Source organism: Crocodylus siamensis, chromosome 3 (genome assembly GCF_052110815.1).
Source record: "Crocodylus siamensis isolate JL-2025a chromosome 3, ASM5211081v1, whole genome shotgun sequence".
Classification (NCBI taxonomy): domain Eukaryota; kingdom Metazoa; phylum Chordata; order Crocodylia; family Crocodylidae; genus Crocodylus; species Crocodylus siamensis.
In genome coordinates, this window is record NC_143397.1 from 185976609 (window position 1) to 185999897 (window position 23289).

The 23289-nt window shown below is 42.6% G+C and overlaps 1 protein-coding gene across 1 annotated transcript in view; it reads left to right on the top strand.

Moving 5' to 3' along the window:
- SNTG1 (syntrophin gamma 1) overlaps window positions 1-23289 on the top strand; it is a 335406-nt gene that overhangs the window by 194004 nt on the left and 118113 nt on the right. Inside the window, exon 12 of the mRNA XM_090037318.1 lies at window positions 15214-15252. Within this exon, the coding sequence (XP_089893444.1) occupies window positions 15214-15252 (39 nt within the window). The remainder of the gene's footprint in view (window positions 1-15213; window positions 15253-23289) is intronic.

Sequence of the window (23289 nt, forward strand, 5' to 3'; positions counted from 1 at the left end):
ATTGCTCCCTGTTCTGCAGTTGACATGTGCTGAAGTGTGCTGCTTTGCTCCATGTAGAACGGGGGTGGGCAATTATTTTGGCCGGAGAGCCTCTTAACGATTTTTACTGAACTGTCAAGGACCCCAAGGGTAGCCCTGTCCCTTGACAGGTGCCCTACCCCCTGATCACCATCTTGGAGCCAGAAGTCCCATTCCTAACCCCTGCTTTTGCCACTAGAAGTCCCTCCCTTGCCTTCAGAACTACTATTTTTGAAAGGGGGTTGCCATCTTGGAACTGGGAAAAAAAATCATATACTAAAAATCAAATACCGACTATAACATATTTTAATTTTATTTCAAAAAATATTTTTTTCTGATTTTCATGCGTTTGTCTAGTGTATGTAGAGGTGATTGCATAATAACTCACAATAAAGTCTTACTCTTGTATATTGTGGGGGGGTGGGAGAGTGGGTGTGAGGTTTGTATGTGTGGGATTTGTGGGGGCATATGGGGAGTTTGTTAAGGGGTGTGGGGGATGTATGGATGAGTATGGGATTTGTTAAGGGGTGTGGGTTTGTGTGGGGGTGGGTATGGTGTTTGTGGGAGGGTCTGTGAGTGATGCAGGGGGTGGCAGTTTCTGCTACACCATCCACATTGTCAGAAGCAGCAGCAGGTGGCAAGCTCATGGCCAGTGGTAGGCAGAGCCTCCTGGTGATACGCAGCTCCAGCTGAGTCCACGGATCTGCCTCTGGTAGCACAGAGCTGATCCAGCCTGACCGTCTGGCATGCACCTTTGGGCCAGACCAACTTGACTCCATGCCAGCACATGGAGCTCCTAGCACTGCAGGCAGGAGCCATGCACCACTGGGTTGGGCCAGGCCAGCTCTGTGCCTCCATGTGGGATTTCTACCATTCCAGTGGGGAACCGCACATGGAGGCATGGAGCCAGCCTGGCTTAGCCTAGTGGTGTGCATTCCTGGCGGCACAGAGGCCAATTGCCCTGATGGTATGTGACTATCCACACCTCCCTTTCCACATGCCTTCAGGCCAGGCTGGCTCTGTATCAGCATGTGAGGCTCCTGGTACTGAAGCCAAAAGTGTACACCATTAGGCCAGGTTGGTTTGGCTTTGTGCCTCCACATGGGGCTCCTGGCACTGAATGTGGGTGCTCCCCTCCCCACTCACCAGCTGTCCAATCTCATGCCATTGCACTCCATTCTCCATGTGGGACTCCCAGCTAGAGTGCTGGGAGCCCCATGAAGTTGGAAGCACAGATCCTGCCTGATCCTATGGTGCATGACATCTGAAAGCCTGCATCCCACTGGTTTTCAAAGGGACAGCCGTGGACCAGTAATAATTGTTTCTTGGAGAGACCCAGTGGGCTATATAGAATGGGCTGGTAAGCTGAATCTGGCCCATGGGCTATATTTTGCCCACCCCTGATGTCAGCCTGCTACATGAGCTAAAGTACTCACAGCTAGATATATCTGTACGACACTACATGGTGCCACGTAAACATATCCAGAGATGGAGGTCCAGTACTATAGAATGCCAGTGCAAATCTTTTATTCTAATCAACAGACTTGTTGCCTTCATTTTGTGTTAACAATGAGAGTTTTGGATATTTAAATATAGGAGTGTAGCAAATTCATTCAAAACCCAGCGTGGGGGGATAGTATACCAACCAATAGGATGGGTGAAGGAAAGGAACTTCTTACCTACCTGGGGTCTCTATGTTTCTGCCACAGCTCTATCAGCACTGGCTCAGGCAACAGCAACCATGTGATACAGGCTCCCAGGGTGCCCCATTGACTCCCCACCCTCTGCCTTCCCTCCCCAGTCGCTCAATTATGCTGTTAGATGCAGGGTTGCACCTACTATGGCACAGAACCCCAAGGTAGAGAGAAACACTGTTTTGCTTATCCTTCCCCCTCCCACCCCCCAACTCCATGTTCATTGCTCAGTACAGAGCTGCATTGCCATAGCTATGACTCCAGGGAGGGGGCTGGATTCTGGTGGCTCTTCAGGACTGGTGCGCTACTTACCCCCCACCCCCCTACTTATGGTACTGCTCAAATATATTTTAGTAGTATTAGTATCAGGAACACTAATTATATTAACAGGAAAAGCAGTAAAAGGAAAAAGGAGGGACGATGTCACACTTTTGGAAAAAAATATGGAATTCCAATGGGAGTTTCTCTTTAAATTTTTAGGTGCTCTTTGAGCTTTTAGAATTCAAATTACAAATAATGGACTGTTTTCAAAGAAGCTTTCATAGCTCCAGAAGCCACACCTCAGAAAACAAATTCATTTCCTACCGTGAATATTTTCTCACATCCCTGGGCACCATTAAAAGGACCTTGCAGGGAAGTTGTGTGGGCAGCAGAGGGCAAAGTACCTCTGAGACCATGGCAGAGGTGGTGCATAGTGGTTACTGCTAGCAGGGGCTATTCAGAAGGGCAAATTGGGAAGTTGGGGGTTCTTGAAGGAGGCAGCTGTCCCTGAAGGAGGTAGAAGGGGGTATGCAGGCTCTGGAGGTGCAGAAACTACTGCTAAGTGAAGACATCAGGGGCAGGACTGAACTGTGCCTCAGTCTTTCAGCCATCTGTTCCCTCTCTGCCTCTTGTCTGTACTTGAGGTAGTGCGTGGTCAGCACAGGTGCTGCAGGAGGAGCCATGCTTTTCAGCCAGCTTTTCTTTCCCCCACTGCTCCCATGCTCCCAGAGCCAGTGGAAGGGCCATGGAAATGATGTGATGGGGCACCATCTATCCACAGGATGCTAGTGTGGGCACATGGAGTACCTGGTATGTGGAAGAGTGAACACTTACATCCTCACACAGGGACCAAGTACTGTAATAGCCTGCAAAGGATCTCACAGCACCCTAGTTGGGAATCACTGGCATAGGGAATTGGGCAACAACAGGTTTTGAAAGGAACCCCTGAACTAGAATAAACCAGTGTATATTAATTACAGAGATTAGCATGTGAAGAAGAAAATGACTTCAAATAAGAAGTTCTGACCCATGAAAATATAAAGATAATTGGCTTGGAAGTTGCTGTAAGTGCTGCAGTTTGACTCTGCTACATATATATTTTTCTTAACAAAGAGCTAAAAACTTAACTACAGAGTATTTACACTGATTTATACAGCAACACTGCTTTACTTATATATGTTATAGACTGCTTAAAATCATAAGTGAAATGGATATGCAAGAGAAATATATTACACACTTTATGAGTTGATGTTTTTCTATATCCTTCACCAGCTTTTTGGTTAAAATGATTGATTCTTTCAGTAACTGTGCTCCATAAGACACCAATGTTATAATAATATAAACTACAATGTTATAATGATATAAACTACAATCATCATGTTTTGCTTCATCTCTCCAAGGTATTAGGTCTTGACACCAAATGCACTTCTTTCTAATGTTAGTCTAGTTTTTCATTTTTCTGCAAGTGCTTGAATTGCTTGTCATTGTGGCACATTACAGAAAAGAAATGAATAAGTCTGCCACTTCCAGAGATGGTCAGAGTAGTTTTCAAATGCTGTCTGTAGGGAGGTAATTATCCTTCAGGGGGCTGAAACCCAGCAGCAGGTGCTCAGTAGATATAATCTGCCTAGGTGTGAGACTGGGAGCCAGCTGAAGCTGATACCAGCTAATGAGGGAGAAGCCATGAAGAGGGGAGTAAGAGGGAGAGGGCAGGTAGTAGTGCTGGAGAGAAGCAAAGGGTCAGAGAAGCTTCTTGTTTATTTCTTTACCCTGGTTTGGGTACAGGGTACCAGTAACAGAAGTTCCCTGGTTCCTGCACAGTCTTGTGCCTCTGTGCTACAACCCATGCTGACCCATACCTCATGGGGAGGCACAGGTCAACATGGGTCCAGGTGTGGGGTAGGCTGGAATGGTATAGGAGCTGGGAAACTGCTAGTACCCCGTCCCACCACACTAAGACCCACCCTGATCCATGCCTCCACATGAAGGTTAGCATGGGTTATGGCATGGAGGCGCAGGGTAGCACAGGAGCCAGAGCATACTTGGAGCATTCAGAACCAAGCTCTTCAAAGCCCCTAGAGCACCTACCTGTGGTGCCTGGAAAGTGCATCCCATCACTGTTGGAGGATGAAAGCACAATTCAGAAGGATCTTGAAAGGTTGGAAAGATGGGCTGGAGTAAAAAAGGAAGAAGTTCAGTGCTGACAAAAGCAAGAAGAATATACATTCTTCATAAATACAAATGCAAAACGGGTGATGCCTACTTGGGTGGCAGCACTCCACCCAGAGTAGGATATGGGAGTCTTGATAGATCACAGACTCAATGTGAATCTTCAGTGTCATGGAGCTGCACAAAAAGTGAATGTGGTTTTGGGATGCATCAACAGAAGCATGAGGTGCAAGACACAAGAGGTGATAGTGCCTCTCCACTCAGCACTTGTTAGGCCTCATCTAGAGTATTGTATGTGGTTATGGGCTCCAGTTTTTTTAAGGATGTGGTGAAGTTAGGATCCAGAGGCAGGCAAGACGGATGATCAAGGGCTTGGAAGGTAAATCATAAAACTAGAGGTTAAAGGAACTAGACATTTTCGGCTTGCAGAAACGGTGGTTAAGTGGGGACATGATAGTAGTCCTGAAATACTTGAGGTCCTGACATGAAGAAGAGGGGAAAACACCTTTACTCTCTTGTTGCATATACTAGGAAACAGACTAATGGTTTGAAGTTGCAGCAAAGTAGGTTTAGAGTTGATATCAGGAAAAACTTCTTCACCATTAAAACACCAAGGCAGTGGAATAGACTGCCTGGGGAAGCTGTGGATTCTTTATCACTCGAGGTATTCCAGACAAGATTGGACAACTACTGGTTAAGGATGATCTAGGCTCAGCTATGCCCTTGTTTTACTATGAGTATTTTTCATGCTTCTGCGCTTTACTGGTTGCCATGTGTGAGGCTGGGAGGGAATTCCTCCTCTCCCCCACTCTCTACCCCCTGGCTTCCTGCTGCTATATGTGTCAGGTTTTTTAAAGCCTTCCTCAGAGCACTGGGCATTGGCTGCAGCTAAGTCTGGGATTTTAATTGTGGTATGCCAGTGCTTCTGTTGAGACTTAAACTCTGAATTTCCTGGTGATAGGGTCTTGCCCCTCTGCTCAGGGTCAGACTGATCCCCATATTTGGGGTTAGGAAGGAATTCTGACTCATGGTAAAACTGGTATAGACTGTGGGGTTTTTTGCCTTCCTCTGTAGGTTATATCCTCTTTATGAGATCCCTTGAGCATACATTAATAACCTTTGCAGCAGCAGGACATTGGCAGCCATGGTCTCCCTGCTTTACTTGTGGCAGGCTACAGTCTTGTTGTTGTGTTAGGGTTGACTATGTAGCTTTGCTAAGAAATTAGACAATGGTTTGGGTTGATCCTACCTCAGGCAGAAATTTGGACTAGATGACCTCTCAAGGTCCCTTCCAACCCACTTCCCTATGATTCTATGATTCCATGACTGGTGCTATCTCTAAACCCAGAATATCTACAGGTAAGACTCCAGTGGTTTGTTGGAGGAATTCTGAAGACAATTGTTTAGTGGCTATACTATAGAATGTGATACAAAGCAAAAAGTCCAGTACAAGAAGACCATATCAGGCAAAATATTTGTCTTTATGCCTTTATCTCATTCTTTATCAAGTATAACTAGGGCTGTGTGAAATTTCACTGGCTGTTTTGATTTGACACTGTTTCAACTCATTTCGAGCTTGAAACAGCGAAATCAAATTAAAACAAAGGGCTTTGAAACAGCCTCAAAACAAAACAAGGCTAAACATTTTGAAATGTTTCAAGTTTTGAAGCAGCCAGGAGCACAGCCCTAGCTCTCCCTGTCTCCCACCGCTGGACTGTGGTGGATCACAGCTCAGGGGAAGGGAACTGAACCTGGGCTCAGTTCCCCTCTCAGGCACTGCAATGGGGCTGGGGAAAGGAACTGAGCCTATCGCTCAGTTCCCCTCCACAGCCTGACAATCGGGCTGGGAATGGAAATTCAGCTGAGCTGGGCTGACTTCCCATCCACAGCATGATCTAGTGCTGCCCAGTCATGGGACTGGGGTTGGAAACTCAGCCCAACAGTGAGACTGTTTCAACTCAAAATGAAATTAGAAAAAAACACTGGTCCGTCAAACCTTGAAACTGAAGTCAAAATGGAACAGTGCCATTTTGCACACCCCTAGTATTAACCCTTTTGCCAGGCACCGGTCAGCAGCAAAAAGGGCCAGGTTCACATTTCGAGGTACCTCATAAATCATACCAACGGCTCAAACTCCCGCCCATAAATTTGGTAACACTAAATTTGCTGTGGTGTCCTGTTAAAAAACCCACCACCCTCCTCACAAGCAATGTAAATATAAAACCCAAATTTATTGCAGAGAATTAAAAAGAACAAAACAAAGCACTAAATATAATTTTAAAACGCTATTAACAACAAAGTAAAGTCTGTAAGAGGCCACTTCTTGGGGGAGGATTCACCCATACCCAGGCAGTCTGGGACTTGGGGCCTACGTCCCTCTACCTGCCCTTCAGCAATGGGTTGCGGGGGGGGGGGGGGGGGCACACTGGAGAGTCCCAAGCTGCTCCTTGGGTTCACCTCCCCACAGGGAGCTGCTCAAGAGCACATGTCCTTTTGTGTTGCAAGGGGCTATGTTGCTCTTGGAGAAGTGATAGAGTGCTGATCTTCCAGTTCTGCATGGTGACTTTGAGGGATTAACTGCAGATTTCATCAGCATAGTGCACCCCAAAATTCCTACTCCCAATCCCAGCTCTGCTGTGCAGAAAACTGCAGAAGAACTTGAAGGAAATGTTAGGCCTATTTTGGCTTGGGCCTGAATTAAAAGTAGCACCCAACCATACCACGTGGTTGGGACACAAACTCCAAAAGGACAAAAGGAGGCCCAGGGCTATTTCACTGGGCCTGGACTGGGTAGCAAAAAGTCAGCCAGACCTATGCTGTACTGAATCCTGGATCAACAACAAGTAGTACCGGGTCTTACCCTGGCTGAAACAATGCCAGGCTTTACCCTGGCCCAAGTCTGCCAGCCAAAAATAAGGCTAATGTTTAACCGCACAGCTAGGCTGAAATGCAATAGGTATCAAAGAGCAAAAGGGGCCCAAGCCTATGGCTGCACATCCCATCTCATCTATACTATTATGCTGAGACACTACAGTTACAAAACAGAGAGTGCCAGGCCCGGCTCATAAACACTAAGATGCTGGGGCAGATGGAGCATCCCATGGGAAGTACTCCTGGTCCACTTCCAGGTCTGCTGTGTAGTACGCAGGGGGGGACCCCCCCCGACCCCTCAGCTTGGGAACTGGTGCCTCCTGGGTCTGGGGTGGCACCAGGGTTCTCCCCATGGCCAATCACCCAGATAAGGGGACATTGGGGGGGGTCCCCCATGTGCTTCAAGTCAGACCCAGCAGTGGACTGGAAGTACTTCTGGTCCATTTCCGGGTCCACCGCCAAGTGCATGGCCACCCCCCTCCCCCCGCATGCTTCTGTGGGATGCTCCATCCACCCCACCATATCAGCATTCACAAGCCACACCTGGTACCTCAAGGTACATAGAAAAAACATATGAAGCTGTGTCTATGGCTGAATTGCTGATTCTCCATATCAAAATCAAATCTTCTGATTCAGCTGAATTGGATTGGGACAGTGATTTGACTCAACTGATCAAATCACTGTCCCCTGAATTGGGCCAAATCCGAATCCAAATCAAATACTGCCTGCTTTGCACAACCCTAATATCTATGGCTAGTTTAAAAGGATGCCTATCCCTGAAGTCTTCTAAATAGCAATACAGAGTTCAATTCATACTTTTATGAGTTGCTACTCAATTGTTGCAGCTTGCACATCAAATTCCCAGTTTGGCAATAACTGTTCTATAGTAGTAATTTACAGAGGGCCTTGAAAACCACTCCTTCAGGGCTAATTCCTAATTATTCAGCCGCAGTGAGATTCAAATGGATGAAAGATTAAAGGAGTTATTCCTTATCTTACAAGAACTGTAGTTTTTCAAGATGTTTTTGTTTACCCTTATCCTATAACCTGCCTTCTTTTTTAACTAATACAGATTTGTTGGACTTCTATATTGGTGAAGGAGCTGAAGATAGCTCTGTGCATGCAAGGTAGACATTCTTTGAAAGGAGGTTAGGATTGCTTTGCTATCATTGTAACACTGCTGGAATTACAGGTCATATGTGCAGCCACCACAGGCACTAGCAGCTAAAAGGCTCTGGCCTTATGTGTCCAAGGTAGATATAATGGGACTCTTGCGGACAGTAATATTTCAATGAACTCCACTTTACACCATCCAAAATTTGGACTTATCAGTGTACTGGGGGGAAAAAAATAGGTTATGAAGAACAAGATATACAAATCATTAATAGAATAGTAATACTTTACTAGTACCCTTAGTAAAATATCATTCATACTATTTGTGACTTGCAAATATTTGAACTTGGTATTGTAACATCATTTTTTCATAGGAAAATATGTATTAATGTAAGAATGTAAATTATTAATTTATTAATGTATTAATGTATAATAAATGTGTCTGTGCTTTTACTGATGCACCAATCCATCAACTTCAGTTAAAATAGTCAGCAGATCTTTTTAACAAACAATGTATTTCTCAAATGGAAGACTGCAGTCACCAAGTTGTGATGGGAGTGAGGTACAAACTCCCATTGACTGCCGGTGGGATTTACACAGCTGTGTTCCATATATATTTTTGAAAATCACTCCTTCAGATCACAGAGCAACAGAACAAATAGTTATTATTTAAGTTAGATTTTCTGTGCTTTACATACATAAAGTTGTTAAGATACAGAAGTCCTTGACTTCAGGAAAGCTGACTTTGACAAGCTCAGGAGGCTTGTCAGTGAAGCCCTAAGGGGCCATGACCCAAAAAGGAGGGGAGTTCAGGATGAGTGATTGTTCCTCAAGAGAGTGATCCTGGGTGCACAAGCAAAGTCTATCCCATTTCGGAAGAAAGACAGCAAAAGGACACAACAGCCCCCTTGGCTCTCCAGGGAACTAGCGGATGTCCTACATCTAAAAAGAAACACCTACAAAGGTGGAGGACTGGATCCACCTCCAAGAAGGAATTTTCTTCACTGGTCCGGACCTACAGAGAGCAAACCAGGACAGCCAAGGCTGCAACTGAACTCCAACTAGCTACAAGTATCAAGGACAATAAAAAGTCCTTTTTCAGATATATGGGGAGCCAGAGGAAAAGCAAGGGAAACATTGGATCTTTGCTAAACCAAATGGGACAACTAACAACTGAAGCCCAGGAAAAAGCCAACTTTCTAAGTGGGTACTTTGCATTAGTTTTTCACCAGTCCCAAGGGACATCCCTGCCCATTACAGGAGAGGAAGGCCTGGGTGAGGGAGATCCCTTACCCTCCATTAATGCTGACCTTGTGAAGGAATACTTTGAGAGGCTGGACACCTTCAAGTCAGCTGGCCCTGACAATTTACACCCCAGGGTACTCAAGGAGCTGGCAAGCATCATAGCTCAGTCCCTGGCACGGATATTCAAGAACTACTGGAGCTCTGGTGAAGTGCCCGAAGATTGGAAGAAGGCCAGCGTGGTGCCTATCTTCAAGAAAGAGAGGAAAATGGATCCAGCTAAGTACAGGCCAATCAGCCTGACCTCTATCCCAGGGAAGGTCTTAGAAAAGATTATCAAAGAGATCATTCTTAACAGACTGGCCAATGACAACACCCTGAGGGATAACCAGCATGGGTTTGTTGTGGGTATGTCTTGCTTGACCAATCTTATTTCCTTTTCATAGTTTCATAGTTTCTAGGGTCAGAAGGGACCTGAGTAGATCATCTAGCCCGACCCCCTGCCATGACAGGAAAGAGTACTGGGGTCAAATGACCCCAGCAAGGTTTACATCTAAACTCCTCTTAAAGAACCCCAGGGTAGGAGCCAGCACCACTTCTCTTAGAAGTTGGTTCCAGATCCTAGCCACCCTGACCGTGAAGTGGCACTTCCTGATATCTAGCCTAAATCTACCCTCTGCCAGCTTGTGACCATTATTCCTGGTCACTCCTGGTAGTGCTTGGAACAGGGACTTCCCCAGTGCCTGCTGATCCCCCCTGACTAGTTTGTAACAGACCACTAGATTCGCCCTCAGCCTTCTTTTGTGGAGGCTGAACAGGTTCAGGTCCCGTAGCCTCTCCTCATAAGGCTTTCCCTGCTACCCCCTGATCATGCGAGTGGCCCTCCTCTGGACCCTCTCCATGTTGCCCACATCCCTCTTGAAGTGCGGCTCCCAGAACTGGATGCAGTACTCCAACTGCGGCCTGACCAGTGCCGCATAGAGGAGGAGGATCACCTTCTTGGACCTGCTTGAGACGCATCTGCGGATGCATGACGAGGTACGGTTGGCCTTCCTGACTGCATCCCCACACTGCTGGCCCATGTTCATCTTGGAGTCAGTGGTGACTCCAAGATCCTTTTCCACCTCTGTACTGACAAGAATGGAGTTCCCCAACCTGTAGGTATGGTGCCAGTTGTTCTTCCCCAGGTGCATCACTTAACACTTGTCAGTGTTGAATCCCATCCTATTCTCATCCGCCCACCCTTGTAACCTGTCTAGGTCTGATTGTAGCCTATTCCTTCCTTCTAGCATGCTCACATCCCCCCACATCTTAGTATCATCAGCAAATTTGAACAGGGTGCTTTTTACCCCCTTGTCCAAGTCACTGATGAAGATGTTGAACAGTGCGGGCCTGAGGACCGAGCCCTGTGGAACCCCACTGCCCACATCCCTCCAGGTTGAAAAAGACCCATCTACTACCACTCTCTGGGTGCAGCCCTCTAGCCAGTTGGTGACCCAGTTGACTGTGTGGGTGTCGACACCACAGTCCCCTAGTTTCTTAATGAGAACAGGGTGAGAGACAGTGTTGAAGGCCTTCTGAAAGTCCAGGAAGACTATGTCCACTGCTACCCCTGCATCTAATGATTTGGTGACCAGGTGACCTATCACCTGGACAAGGGAGAAGAGACTGACTTTAAAAAAGCCTTTGGTCTCGTATACCATGATCACCTCTTAGCAAAACTGGCCAACTGTGGCCTCAGCTTCATCAGAATCTGCTGGCTGGGGAATTGGTTCTATGATCAGACCTAGAGGGTGGTGGCTGATGGAAGTCAATTGTCATGGTGTGCTGTGACCAGTGGGGTCTGTCAAGGCTCTGTCCTTGGGCCTATACTATTCAACATCTTCATTAATGACGTGGACATTAATGTCAGAAGTGGAGTGGGCAAGTTCGCCGGTGACACCAAACTTTCGGGTAAAATGTCCACACCTGAGGACAGGAGGGTGATCCAGGCTGATCTTGACAGGCTCAAGAAATGGGCAGATGAGAACCTGATGGTATTTAACACTGAAAAATGCAAGGTTTTCCACCTTGGGAAGAAACACCTGTAGCATGCTTGTAGGCTTAGCAGGTCTACGCTAGTAACACTACAGACGAAAGGGACTTGGGGGGTATGATTGACCACAAGATAAACATGAGCCATCAGTGTAATTCTGCATCTAATAAAGTGACCAAAATGCTAGCTTACATCCATAGATGCTTCTCAAGCAAATCCCAGGACGTCATTCTTCCATTGTACTTGGGCTTGATGAGGCTGCAGGTGGAGTACTGCATTCAATTTTTGGCTCCACAATATAAAAAGGTTGTGGAAAGCCAAGTGCATGATCAGAGGTCAGAAAAATAGACCTCATGATGAGAGGCTGAGAGCTGTGGGACTCTTTAGCCTGGAAAAGCACAGGTTCGGGGTGATCTGGTAGCTGCCTATAAGTTTGTAAGGAGTGCTCACCAGGATCTGGGGGAGCGTCTGTTCACTAGAGTGCCCCAAGGGATGACAAGGTTAAACAGTCACAAACTCCTTCATGACCATTTCAGGCTGGACATAAGGAAGAACTTATTTATTGTCCAAGCCCCCAAGGTCTGGAATAGACTGCTGCCAGATGTGGTTCAAGCACCTACTTTAAACACCTTCAAGCGACATTTGGATGTTTATCTTGCTGGGTTCCTATGACCGTTGATGGCTTCCTGTCCCTAGAGCAGGGGACTGGACTCAAAAATCTTCCAAGGTGCCTTCCAGCCCTAATGTCTATGAAATCTATTAAATCAATATCATGTGGAGATGTGTTTTTTTAATATTCTGCTAGGCTAGGCAAAGCAAAAATTTTCAAAAATTACCCAAGTAATTACCCAAGTTACTTAAGAGTCCAAGTGACCTTTAAAATCCTGAGAGAGGATTTAGGAAAGTGACCAGGTAAGATGAGCAGAAAGCTTACTAACTGACTGTTTATATTTTTCCAAGATAGCTTGACAAATTCACATTTATTTGTATGAATTGAAATAATACTCTTTGTTTGTTTTTGTATCTCAAAATGGACTAAAAAACCTGTTATATAAAGTTAAAGTAGGTAAAACATGCATAAAATGTTTTACTAAAGGGACTCTTTATAAATTCAGAAGAAAAATGAAAATACTCTGAAATACTCTATCTGCTACTCCTACTGTTTTTTCCATATTTACGTTATAATTTTCTTCCTCAGTATCTGTTTAAGCTAATTAAAGCTTAAATTAATGGAGCTTGTCTGGCTTCCATTATCAGTGACCCTTGCACTGAGAAAAACCAGGTCATCTTATTTTTTTCTTTTTGAAAGGTGATGGATCATGAGCCCTATAAATTGCTGTTGGATAACTATTCAAAGATTACGTATGTTATAGTTGCTAGTACACGTTTCATAATACTACTCAGCCAGTGACCATGCATTATTTACTCACAGGTGAAAAAGTACTGAAGACTCCAACCCCACTTGTTTAAGTGAATTAACTTAGATTGGGCCCACCATTTTTGGCCCAATTGTTAATACCCCTCCCCCGCACCAACATCAGCACAGATTGGCATTTAGGTTAACGTAGCCCTAGTTAGGTTGCTTTAAATGTAGCATTTGCATGTACTGTAATCTCTCTTGAGACTTCCTTGATACCATGTGATGAAGGGCCAGACACATCTTTTCAGAGAAAGTATTTTCTGAGACATCTCCTTTCCTTTCTTCATACAATGACTTCATATAAAAAATATATTTCTGTGTGCACAGCTGAATGTTTTCAGGTTTATAGTTCAGTATACTGTCCTCACATAGGTAACCATCTGGAGAAAAGACACTGTTATTGATTTGTCACAACTCACTTATTGTACAACACTGTGTGCACTTAGTATGCTACATAAATAATAAAATTACTTTATGGGAGAGAAAATAAGGTTTGGGTTTTTTTCCTCTGCCCTTTAATGGTGTTAATGTATCTAGCATAATAATAGCATAAAATAAAATATGTACAAAAATACAATAATTTAATTTCCAAAAGTGTTTGAGGGCTTGTATATAGTACAGTAGTGTATCCTGGTCAGGCCTTTTCCATGCATACTGCACTATCTGAATCTCCACATACACTCCATACCCAGAATAAGCCAGTGAGACCACTCCAAGTTCATGTGTGTGACTCTTAGAAGCGCCAGAGACAAAGGTCTTAAGAGCAGCCATAGGGGGAAGCATCAGAGCTTCTTTGTATTTCCAGATTTGGAGTATGCATAATTCATAGACGTTTGGGTAAGAAGGGACCATAGTAGAAGGGAAAGAAAACGTTTGGTAAGAAGACGTTTGGTAAGAAGACGTTTGAGTAAGAAGGGACCCTAGTAGATCATCAAGTCAGACCCCCTGCCCTGGGCAAGAAAGAGCACTGGGGTCAGATGACCCCAGCCAGGTGAATGTCTAGACTCCTCTTAAAGATCCCCAAGGTAGGGGAGAGCACCACCTCTCATGTTTGGGAATGGTCCAATAAGAGCATGCCAATGTCATAGGGGAGGCAAGCTTAGAAATCTAAGAGTTTAAGGCCTGTTCATCTGCAATGTGCTCTATGTTCTTAAGTGCCTAGGTCATTGCTGAAAAAAGAACTTTGGCTCTGAAGTCACTTAGATACTTTTGAAAATTTTACCCTTTAGCCTTTAAGTTATGACAATCTATCTATGTTTTTCTGTTTTAAAATATCAAAGTATTTGACACATCTAAAACCTGTGCTGATTTGATTTGATTTGATGTGATAGTTTTGTTCATGGTGAACTTGAAGAGAAATTTCGTGCCTGCTAGCAAATACTCAACACTGGTTAATTTGTTTTGATGACAAACCTACTGAGTTTTCAGTTTATTATTTGCAGTGTCCACTATCTGTTTCAGTTCAATAACTGAGCAAAGGATTAAAATGAGGCTGTAGTAAACTGTACACTTACCTTGAACACTTTTTTTTCTTTAGCCATTTGTACTGTTTATGTCATCTTTATATATAGCTGTGTACTTAGATGAAATTAAAAACTCTGGAGGAAAAATGTTCTTTCGTGTTTCCTCTTACATTCTCAGAAAATGTCACACTTTAGAATGAAAGTGTAAATATTATGCTATGGCTTGGGGGTCTGGCTGTCTATACCATTAATGCCTGGCTGTCAATACAATTTATTCCTCAATGTTTGAATTGCTTATTTTGAAATTAAAAGCAAAACATCCTTTTTTTCTTACAAGATGGAGTGGACACATTCCACATTTGTACTGTCAGCTAGGAGTTTTGTGCTTGAGGCTACCAATGACTTCCAGAGCCACATCCAAACTGCTCCAGAATTCAGCAGTTTTTAATGTCAAGGCTCACTTCTACTCATAAACTTGTGTCTGTAGATATTTTGGTGTTTCTAGACTTTGGTTATATTGTCCAATGATGACAGTTTAAAATAAGGTTTCTATTTATATATATATATATACATATATATGTGTGTGTGTGTGCGTGCGTGCGTGCGTGTTTGTGTGTGTATATATATATAAAAAATTATTTTCATTGAGTTGGTAAAACTCATAAGAAACTTGCCTGCATTGTATATTTCTATGAACCTGAACAGGATTTTAAATTAACTGGATGTAATAGGTCCAGAAATTGTCTTGCTACTTGCTCACTAGGGTCACTGTCATTTAGGGTCATTTAATTGACTTCAGTGTAGTTGCTCTTGTTTTATATGGTTGTAGTTTGGGGGATAATATTCCATTTATTAAACAAAATGATTCTTGTTCTTGTATTTAGTTAGCATACTTATTAATCAATGTCTTAATTCATTTTTTTATAGATAAAAAAAATCAACAGGAATTTTCCAGTAAGCCAGCAGGTAAGAAAGAGAAACATTTGGAAGTATAATTCATAATTCTTATAGCATCTATACTGGACTTGTCTAGTAGCGAAGGTAGAAGTACTAGCTACTAGCTGAAGAAGTCTTATTATTTTTCTTTACTTTGGCCTTCTTCCAACAATCTATGAAGAGGTCATGTTTTAGTTAAAATAAATGGGAATTTGAATGTTCAAGGAAAAAAGGATTTTGCCCATTTTTTCAAGTTATACTATTGTTTATTTGGTTGTCTCCAAAATATATCTGTACTTCTACTTTTATATTTAAAACAAAGATAGTGGTTATGTACTTATGGCCTTGTCACATGTTACACTGAGTTGCTCAAATTTTGATCAATGTTAGTGCCAGCTTGAGTTTGGAGCTGTTGCATATTCAAGCCAGCAGGGGGCCTGGCGGTGAGAACCTGCCCTGCACGCCACCCCACCCCATATCCAGTCCCCCTGCCCTCTGTTCTCTGGGGCTTCCCCAGTTTCTCCCAACCCCCAGGCTTCCCCTTCCCCCAGCTTACTTGTGGTTGCCTACCCTATCTGTTCTGGGGGAGCAGGCAGGGAAGAGTTAATCTGCCTGCCTGGCCAACTGCTGCTGCCAGGCTGCTGCTCATCTCCAGGTGGAAACAAGCCCAGGCAGCAGGAGGTGGTGGGGAGGGGGGATGGGGGAGATGACTAGTCAGGCAGGTTAACCCTTCCCTACTGCTCCCCCTGGGACACACAGATTGGACAACTGCAAGGAAGCAGGGGGAGCAGTGGGGATTTGGGGTGCTAGAGAGAGTGAGGGCTGGCAGTCGGCCAGCAGGGGAGGAGGTGTGGTTGGGGTGTTTACACTGAAGTGTAACCTAGAGTGGCTACATGTTAATGTAGCATCAGCTGGGTAACATGGATCAAAGATAAATCTGCCCTGGAACGGCATTACTTTAAGAGCTTAAAACTAGTTTCAGGTGTTAATGTGTGAACAGTCTGGGGGTTAAGAGCTCCAGAGTCTGCCTAAAACTAATGTGTAAAAAGGACTTTATTCACCATTATTTATTTATAATTCTAAAAGTGTTTTACAAAGAAGATCCTATAAATTTCACTTTACTTATGAAAATACACAGAGGAGCGATTTGCCCAAGGTTAAATGGTAGGTCAACGACATAAGGAACAAAGTCTCAGTCTCCTGATTGTCAGTCAAGTGGTCTATACTTGCTAATGATGCCTTTTTATATGATTACATTTTGGCTGCGTATTCATTAGTTGCTGACTGCACAGTAGCTCAGTACTACTGCACATGACACAAAGCATGATGCAACACTGCTGCGCAATAGTAACGAGCTACTGCACAGCATCACCAAAAAGCTGTTCGGGGATGCTACTGTACAGTAATGCCGGTTACAGCACAGCCATTTAGTGCTTGTGTATGCACGTATTAAATGACTGTGTAGAAACAGCTGCTCTCATACAGATGGGACCTTTAATTAGGCAATAAGGCTCTTGACACCTCCTTCCCATGTTGGAGCTGCTCATATCATTATTCAGAAAGTTTCATATGAAGCATTGTATCAGCATGATAGGGCATGCCATTTTGAATGTGGGGAGCAGAAAAGAGGATTGTAACTGTAATAAATCCTCCAGAGTTTTCTTCTTGGATCACATTAATATACCCAGCTCCATAAGAAGAGCTGGAACTAAAGACACCAGAGATTTTTTTAGTTGGCCTTGATGAAAATATATACAAGCTATGCATGTAGGGCAGAAGAAAAGGTATATTTTTTTTTCCAAAGTATAAAAACCAAAAAAATAAAACTTTTGGGAACAGCAAAGTTATTAAAAAGGAATAAAACTGTTAGACTTTGAAACTTGTATGTCCTCCATGACATGATTTTCAACAACCTTCATTACAGCATGTGAACAACTGAAAATATGATTTTGTGATGAGATGTTGATCACCCACTATGGCATAGTTTTACTAGGATAATCTGCTAATTTATATAGTTTATTGTTCTGTGACACTCATGGAGGAGTTGGATATTTTCCTTTAAGGATGTTACAGTAAGGGGAGAAAATCTGACCCTTTAAGGGGAATGCTGTAGACAGAAGCCGCAGAGGCGGGGAGGGTCTAAAATTGTAGCTTGTCTTGAGAAGCAGCAACAATGATGGTGCCTTCTCCACAGGCAATAGCTGAGACAGCTACTGTCATTCAACTTCTTTTCCTGTGTTTGTGTAGCCTGACCTCAACAGGTGTGTGCAGTCATTTGCTGCACCCATTGTACATTTACATGGCTTAATTTTAGCCATGTGAACATAGAGCCGGCGTGGCATGTGCAGCAGTTTGCTGCTGCCAGGAGCAGTGTGCAGCTATTCACAGCTCCCAGGAGCTGCTTGGGGAGCCTGTTGTAAGTAACTTAGAGCGGGTGGTTTCTTAGGAGGGTCTTCGGGGAGAGATTGGGAGAGGGGACCAGCCTAGTCAGGATTGAAAGGATAGGAATAGTGCAACCCCAGGGCTGGGACAAGTGGCTGAGCTTTCCCAGCCCTGCAGCTTCACTGAAAATATGTGCAGGCATTCACAAGATCTTAACACCTTTGTTGTTCACATTAACCCAATCTTGAGGTAAATTGACCCTGGTTAGGTCAATCTAAGTGTAACCCCTGTACACACCCAATAAGATTGCATTGCACTAGCTTGAATTTTTAGGGCAGGGCTATTAAAATCTGAAGGGAAAAAGTATAAATAACTTTGGCCCAGTACTTACACACCATTTCCTCAGAATGCAGACATTGTTAATTTCTCTTTGATGACCTTTACATTATTAAAGTTGGGTTGTATTTGAGAGGAATTTTCTATCCCTTTCTCTTAAAAAAGAAAGATGTTTACTATTCTCAGGAGTAAAAAATGCATTTTCACCACAAGTTTCAGCATTGCCTCTAAAGATGTCAATTCCACTTGAGCTTCTCCAAGAATATCTACTGTGAAATCATTAAGACCTCAATAGCATAACGGTTGCCATTGACTGATTTGAAAATAAGAAAAAAACAAAAACACTTAGTAAACAAAACAGAGGCTAGGTAGTTATGGTTTTCTTTATTGTGATATTATCTGATAGCTTTCATTATCATACAACAAATGCAATAAAAATATAAATAACAGATATCGTAGCTCAGCAAGCTAGCGTATTAGTATGCCATGCTCTCTGCTATTCAAGACCTTCTGGCAACTGTGATTAGAATAGCATTTGGTTTCTCTTCATTAATATTTCATTGGCTTGAAAAGCAAAAATAACTTTCTTGGCTTGAGTAGCTTGTTGGTCATGGTATCCATAAAGCAGCCTGCAATTAATGCCCTCTTCCCTTTTCAGTATCCATCACTGTATTCCAAAGGAATTACCGTGGAGTATTTCAGGGAAAATAGCCAAAACTCTTACTGGAAATGAGCTAGACTGATTACTGAATGAGGTTCAATTGTCCATTATCTGGAAGGATATATTATATTGAACTATGGGGATGCTGGAATTTTGGGAATCAGTCATTTCAAATCCAGATGTCCTTCTGGCTTTATTTAACTGCCCATCTTTGAAATATCATGTGATCTAAACTGAATGACTCTTGGCTGGAAATGATTCCAATCACACAGATATAGAACTAATTTTAGTTTTAAGTATGCAGCAAGCATAAGAATGAACTTCAGGGAAGGATCAAGCCCTTTGTTGTTACATTAACTGTGTATTATTGATTTGCTTGGTAAATTATCATCTTGAATATTTTTTTTCATCCTGACATTTATTTTAATACAAAGAGTACATGTTTAAACTAAATAATTGGTTTTAACTTGTTTTATGAAATTATGGTATTTACCTTTTGCATCTAAAACAATAAAAAACCTACAAGTGCTAAAACCAACATGCCTATATACATGTTCCAATGGTTCTAATTAGAACATGCCAGAGCAAACTCGATTAATCAATTAATTGAGTCTGCTGGAGCATTCTAATTAGAATACTTCAGTGTGCCTCACCATCATGCATATTAAAAGTCCCACATTTCAAAATGGTCACAGGGTTGCCTTAAGTAAAATTCGTCATATGAGCTTTAGCTAACATGCCCCCATGACTATTTTGAAATGCTTAATACACATGACACTGTGGCATTTTTATTAGAGCGGCTCTCCAGGAGCTGCTCTAATGAAAATGCTGTCCTTGTTGTCCCCCTCTTCCTCCCTCCAATGCGTAACCCTGGAGAATGTATTTAGACACTCAATGGTGCCTGGGAAATTAATCCTTGAAATTTTCTTTGAATACTTTGTTCTAATGATGGTGATTAGCTCAAACTTTAAACATTTTTTATTTAAGACAAGATTCCTCAGGGCAATCCTTTGTTCTTTTTTTGCCCCATAAAAACCAAGAACCCTTAAGGTGCTCTACAAAGGAACAATAACAAAAGAAACTAGTATTAAGACATGCAAAATGGTGTGCATGAAGACAACTTTATTCAGACAAGTCAAATTTATAGGTTCACTCAAGTGAATAACATTACACACACACATATTTGTAGCTCAGCAAGTTACTTTTATTTGAAATCTGCTGAGAAAAAATATTATAGAACATGTAATATTTAACTATTATATAAAATGAATGGTTTATAAGAGTGTGTAGCTTTAAAAAGCTGGACAGGAGGCGGTGGTGACGATGGCGAGCCGGAGCACTGCCACGATGGTTGGATTGGAGCAGGAGGCCAAGGCCAGTGTGCCTGTCCTCGCCCCTCCCCTCAACCCTGCTCCCTGAAGGTGGTGCACAGGATGCTGGCCAAAGGGATAGAGGGGACAGTGGGGCAAGCTCCCTGCCCTCTCTACCCGCTCCTGGGAGACAGTGGTGGTGTGGGGTGATGGGTGGTGGTGCTCCACCCCTGCCGTCCCCCTGGTGGACACAAAAGTGTGTGTGGAGGGGTGTAACATATCCACCACACTATCTATCTATACACATGCACCAAGTCAACAACTTGGTTATATATCCATTTTACGTATCCTAGTATTTTACTTACTAAAATAAGTAGTGGTTTTCTTGATTTTAGTATATTAATAACCTATGTGAATGTAAAGTACCCTATGTGAATGTAAAGTATCTAGCCATAATGGAAGCTTCCTACAGAATTTTCCATTGGTAGTGAAAAGTTTGCTGTCATATAAGGTCTTGGGGTTTTGTTTTTGTTTGGAGAGGTTACTTTTAGTTTTTATTGTGATGTAAAAATACAATATGCTGTAAAAATATAAATAAAAAATTGTACTTCAAAAAATATGGAATGTAATTTTCCGTAGAAAGAAGCTAATCATAGTGTCCCATGTTAATATTGTGAAAATCATTGAGAAGAGGGGAGAGAGTTGCCATTATAAATGGTGTGAAAGATTTATAAATGTAGGATGGAGTCCTGTTACCCTTTGCTTACATAAATGGCAGTTTTCTAACTTAAGTTTTATTTTTAGCACTTGAACACAGTTTGCAATTTTATAACTTCTGCAGTATGAATGCATACACATGTATACTGTACATGCTCAGTAGGCTGTTGTGTTGGCTAGGTAAGCATACAGCCATGCCTTTTTGGGTATTTTTGGTTTGTTTATAGAAGAATGTAGACATATGCATATGTCCATTGTGGGCCCCTAAGTCTTGGAAATGTAGCTAAAAAAAACTCATCTCTATTTCTTTGACTTCCCAGCACAGTGCTCTGAGAAGTATTAATTATCCAGGACTCTCTCCAGTCTCCTTTAGAAGCTAGATCCCAGAACAGCCAGGAGAGGGTGATAGGTGAGGTTAACTGAATCAGAACAAACTAGGGCACAGGTAGAATGGGCAGTTGCTGTGTGTGACTTATGGCAGATCAGGGAGGGGACAGGGAACACAATGACAAGTAGGGCAGGGAGCACAGAGCAAGGAGGAGAAAGCAGAGCAATGGTTCTAGCAGGGGAAGGGGGAAGAGGATCAGAATAGCACTTGAGGAGGGAGTGGGGCTTACTTCATTGCACTCCTGCCAAAAAAAACCTATTGGCTCCCGCTGAACTAGGAGATATGTACCTTAGTGAAGTGCTTCTCCTTTGGCAGGTGGCAGTCCCAGGGTTCTAGCCTGGATCCCTGCTTCCAATGGGAAAGAAGTTTTTCTACTACAATGCCCTTCAACCATTTTATTTAATAGCAATTAAATGTGAAGGATAATGGCTTAGCTTCAGAAAGAGCACTGGAGAGGAGATAATGCCTAACAAGTTGTGTTTAGAGCATTTTTCCAGGAAGTCAAACACCTTCTGGATAAGGAGTGCCTAGAATCCAGGTATCCTGCTTTGGAGTGAGTGCTCTAACCACTCAGCAAGTAGAGATAAAACAAGGGAGGGTCCATCCACCTTTTAATTTTCCCTTTGAACATACATTCAAGTCTGGGCATATATGGATGTGTACTCTACTGCACATATTTAGTGGATGCTTGCACAGATGCATCCACACGGCAGGGGTAATAGAATTACAGACAATGGGTAACTGCAGAAAATGCCAGTTACATGACTAAAAAACTGCATTTTGGTGTACACAAATGGTAAGAGAGTTCTGCCTTTAGTGTCATTTCATGAAACCAGTGGCTAAATAGCAGTAGCTCTTAAGTGTGAGATTAGAGGAAGCAGGTAATAGAATAGAGGAGAGAGGCAAGAACATGATTTTACAGGGACTCCTTTTCTTTGTAGTAGTCTTCATATAGAGGAAGAACTGGTATCCCACAGCAAATAGGTAAGAACAAATCCACAAGAGAGGAAAATAAAAATATCTGCATGGTGGCAGACAAGGAGGAAAGAGAGATCCAAAGCCTCAGTCTCCACTAAAATCAAGATGAATAAGGAAACAAGAAGTAAAAAAAAAAGGCATTTAGGTTCTAGTTGCTGACTATTTGATCATGGATGAACAGCTTTTATGGTGAAACAATACTGTGAAATCAGGTTTTTGTTATTTGAGAAGTAATTAGACAGATGAGACATGGTTATGATCTAAATAGCCTGTGCTGCAAATTGAAAATTCTGAGATGGCATGGTGATTAGAAAGTGGCAATGCAGAAGAAAGAATGGATTAGAAGTTCCAAAATGAGTAATTTATATAGTAAGGTAGGGTCCCAAAAATGAATGATGGAATCAGTCTTTGGAATAGAATGCTTAGAAGTTTCTAGGAATGAAAAGAATAAAATTAGGGAAGATAGAGTTAGGAGAAAATAAGTGGTGAACCAATATCTCAAATAAAATTATGACTGCAAATTAACCGTTTTTTTCAATTAAGCTTTTTTTTATACTCTATATGTAATAGACCATTCAGTAATGGCTAATTAATATCAATGATTAGGAAAATCTAGATAGTTTTAACTTGATACCAAAGTAAAAATTTGATACTAAATTTCACTTACAATTAATATTCGTCAAATGGAAATCCCATGACTTCCTGGGAAGATGGATCAAGCCAGTTATCAGGTAGACAATAAAGCTAGAATATTTCAAGGTGACAGCCAAAGGCTGCTATATTTGCTATGCCATGGTGAGACAAACACAGATGTGTTTCGTTTTCTTAGAACACATCACTTCTCTGCAGCTGTTATATTAAGCACAGTAAATGTCAGCTCCTGAGAGAGACAGATCATTAGGGTAGGGTGAGTTTTAAGAAGCAATACAGAGTACTTTAACCCTCACAACTCTGCAGATGAATACATTCCCTCACTATTTGGCTTGGAACCGGAGTGGAAGGGATCTCATGCATTTGAGTCCAGTCCACGGTGTTCACAAGCAACCATTTACTCTAAATTGTCACTTCAAGCCCTTATCTACAACTATAAGGCAGAATGTCTGAAGTACACAGAACACCTTATCTTATACCACTTGGAAAAGGAGAGGAGATGAGGGGCTGCTAATGCCCCACCGATGGAGCAGCAAGATAGTAATTAGTGAATATCTTTCCTGCCCAAGTGCAGGGGGGCTGAACTTGATGATCTGTAAAGTCCCTTCCAGGCCCTAACAACTATGAAACTATGAATACATGTT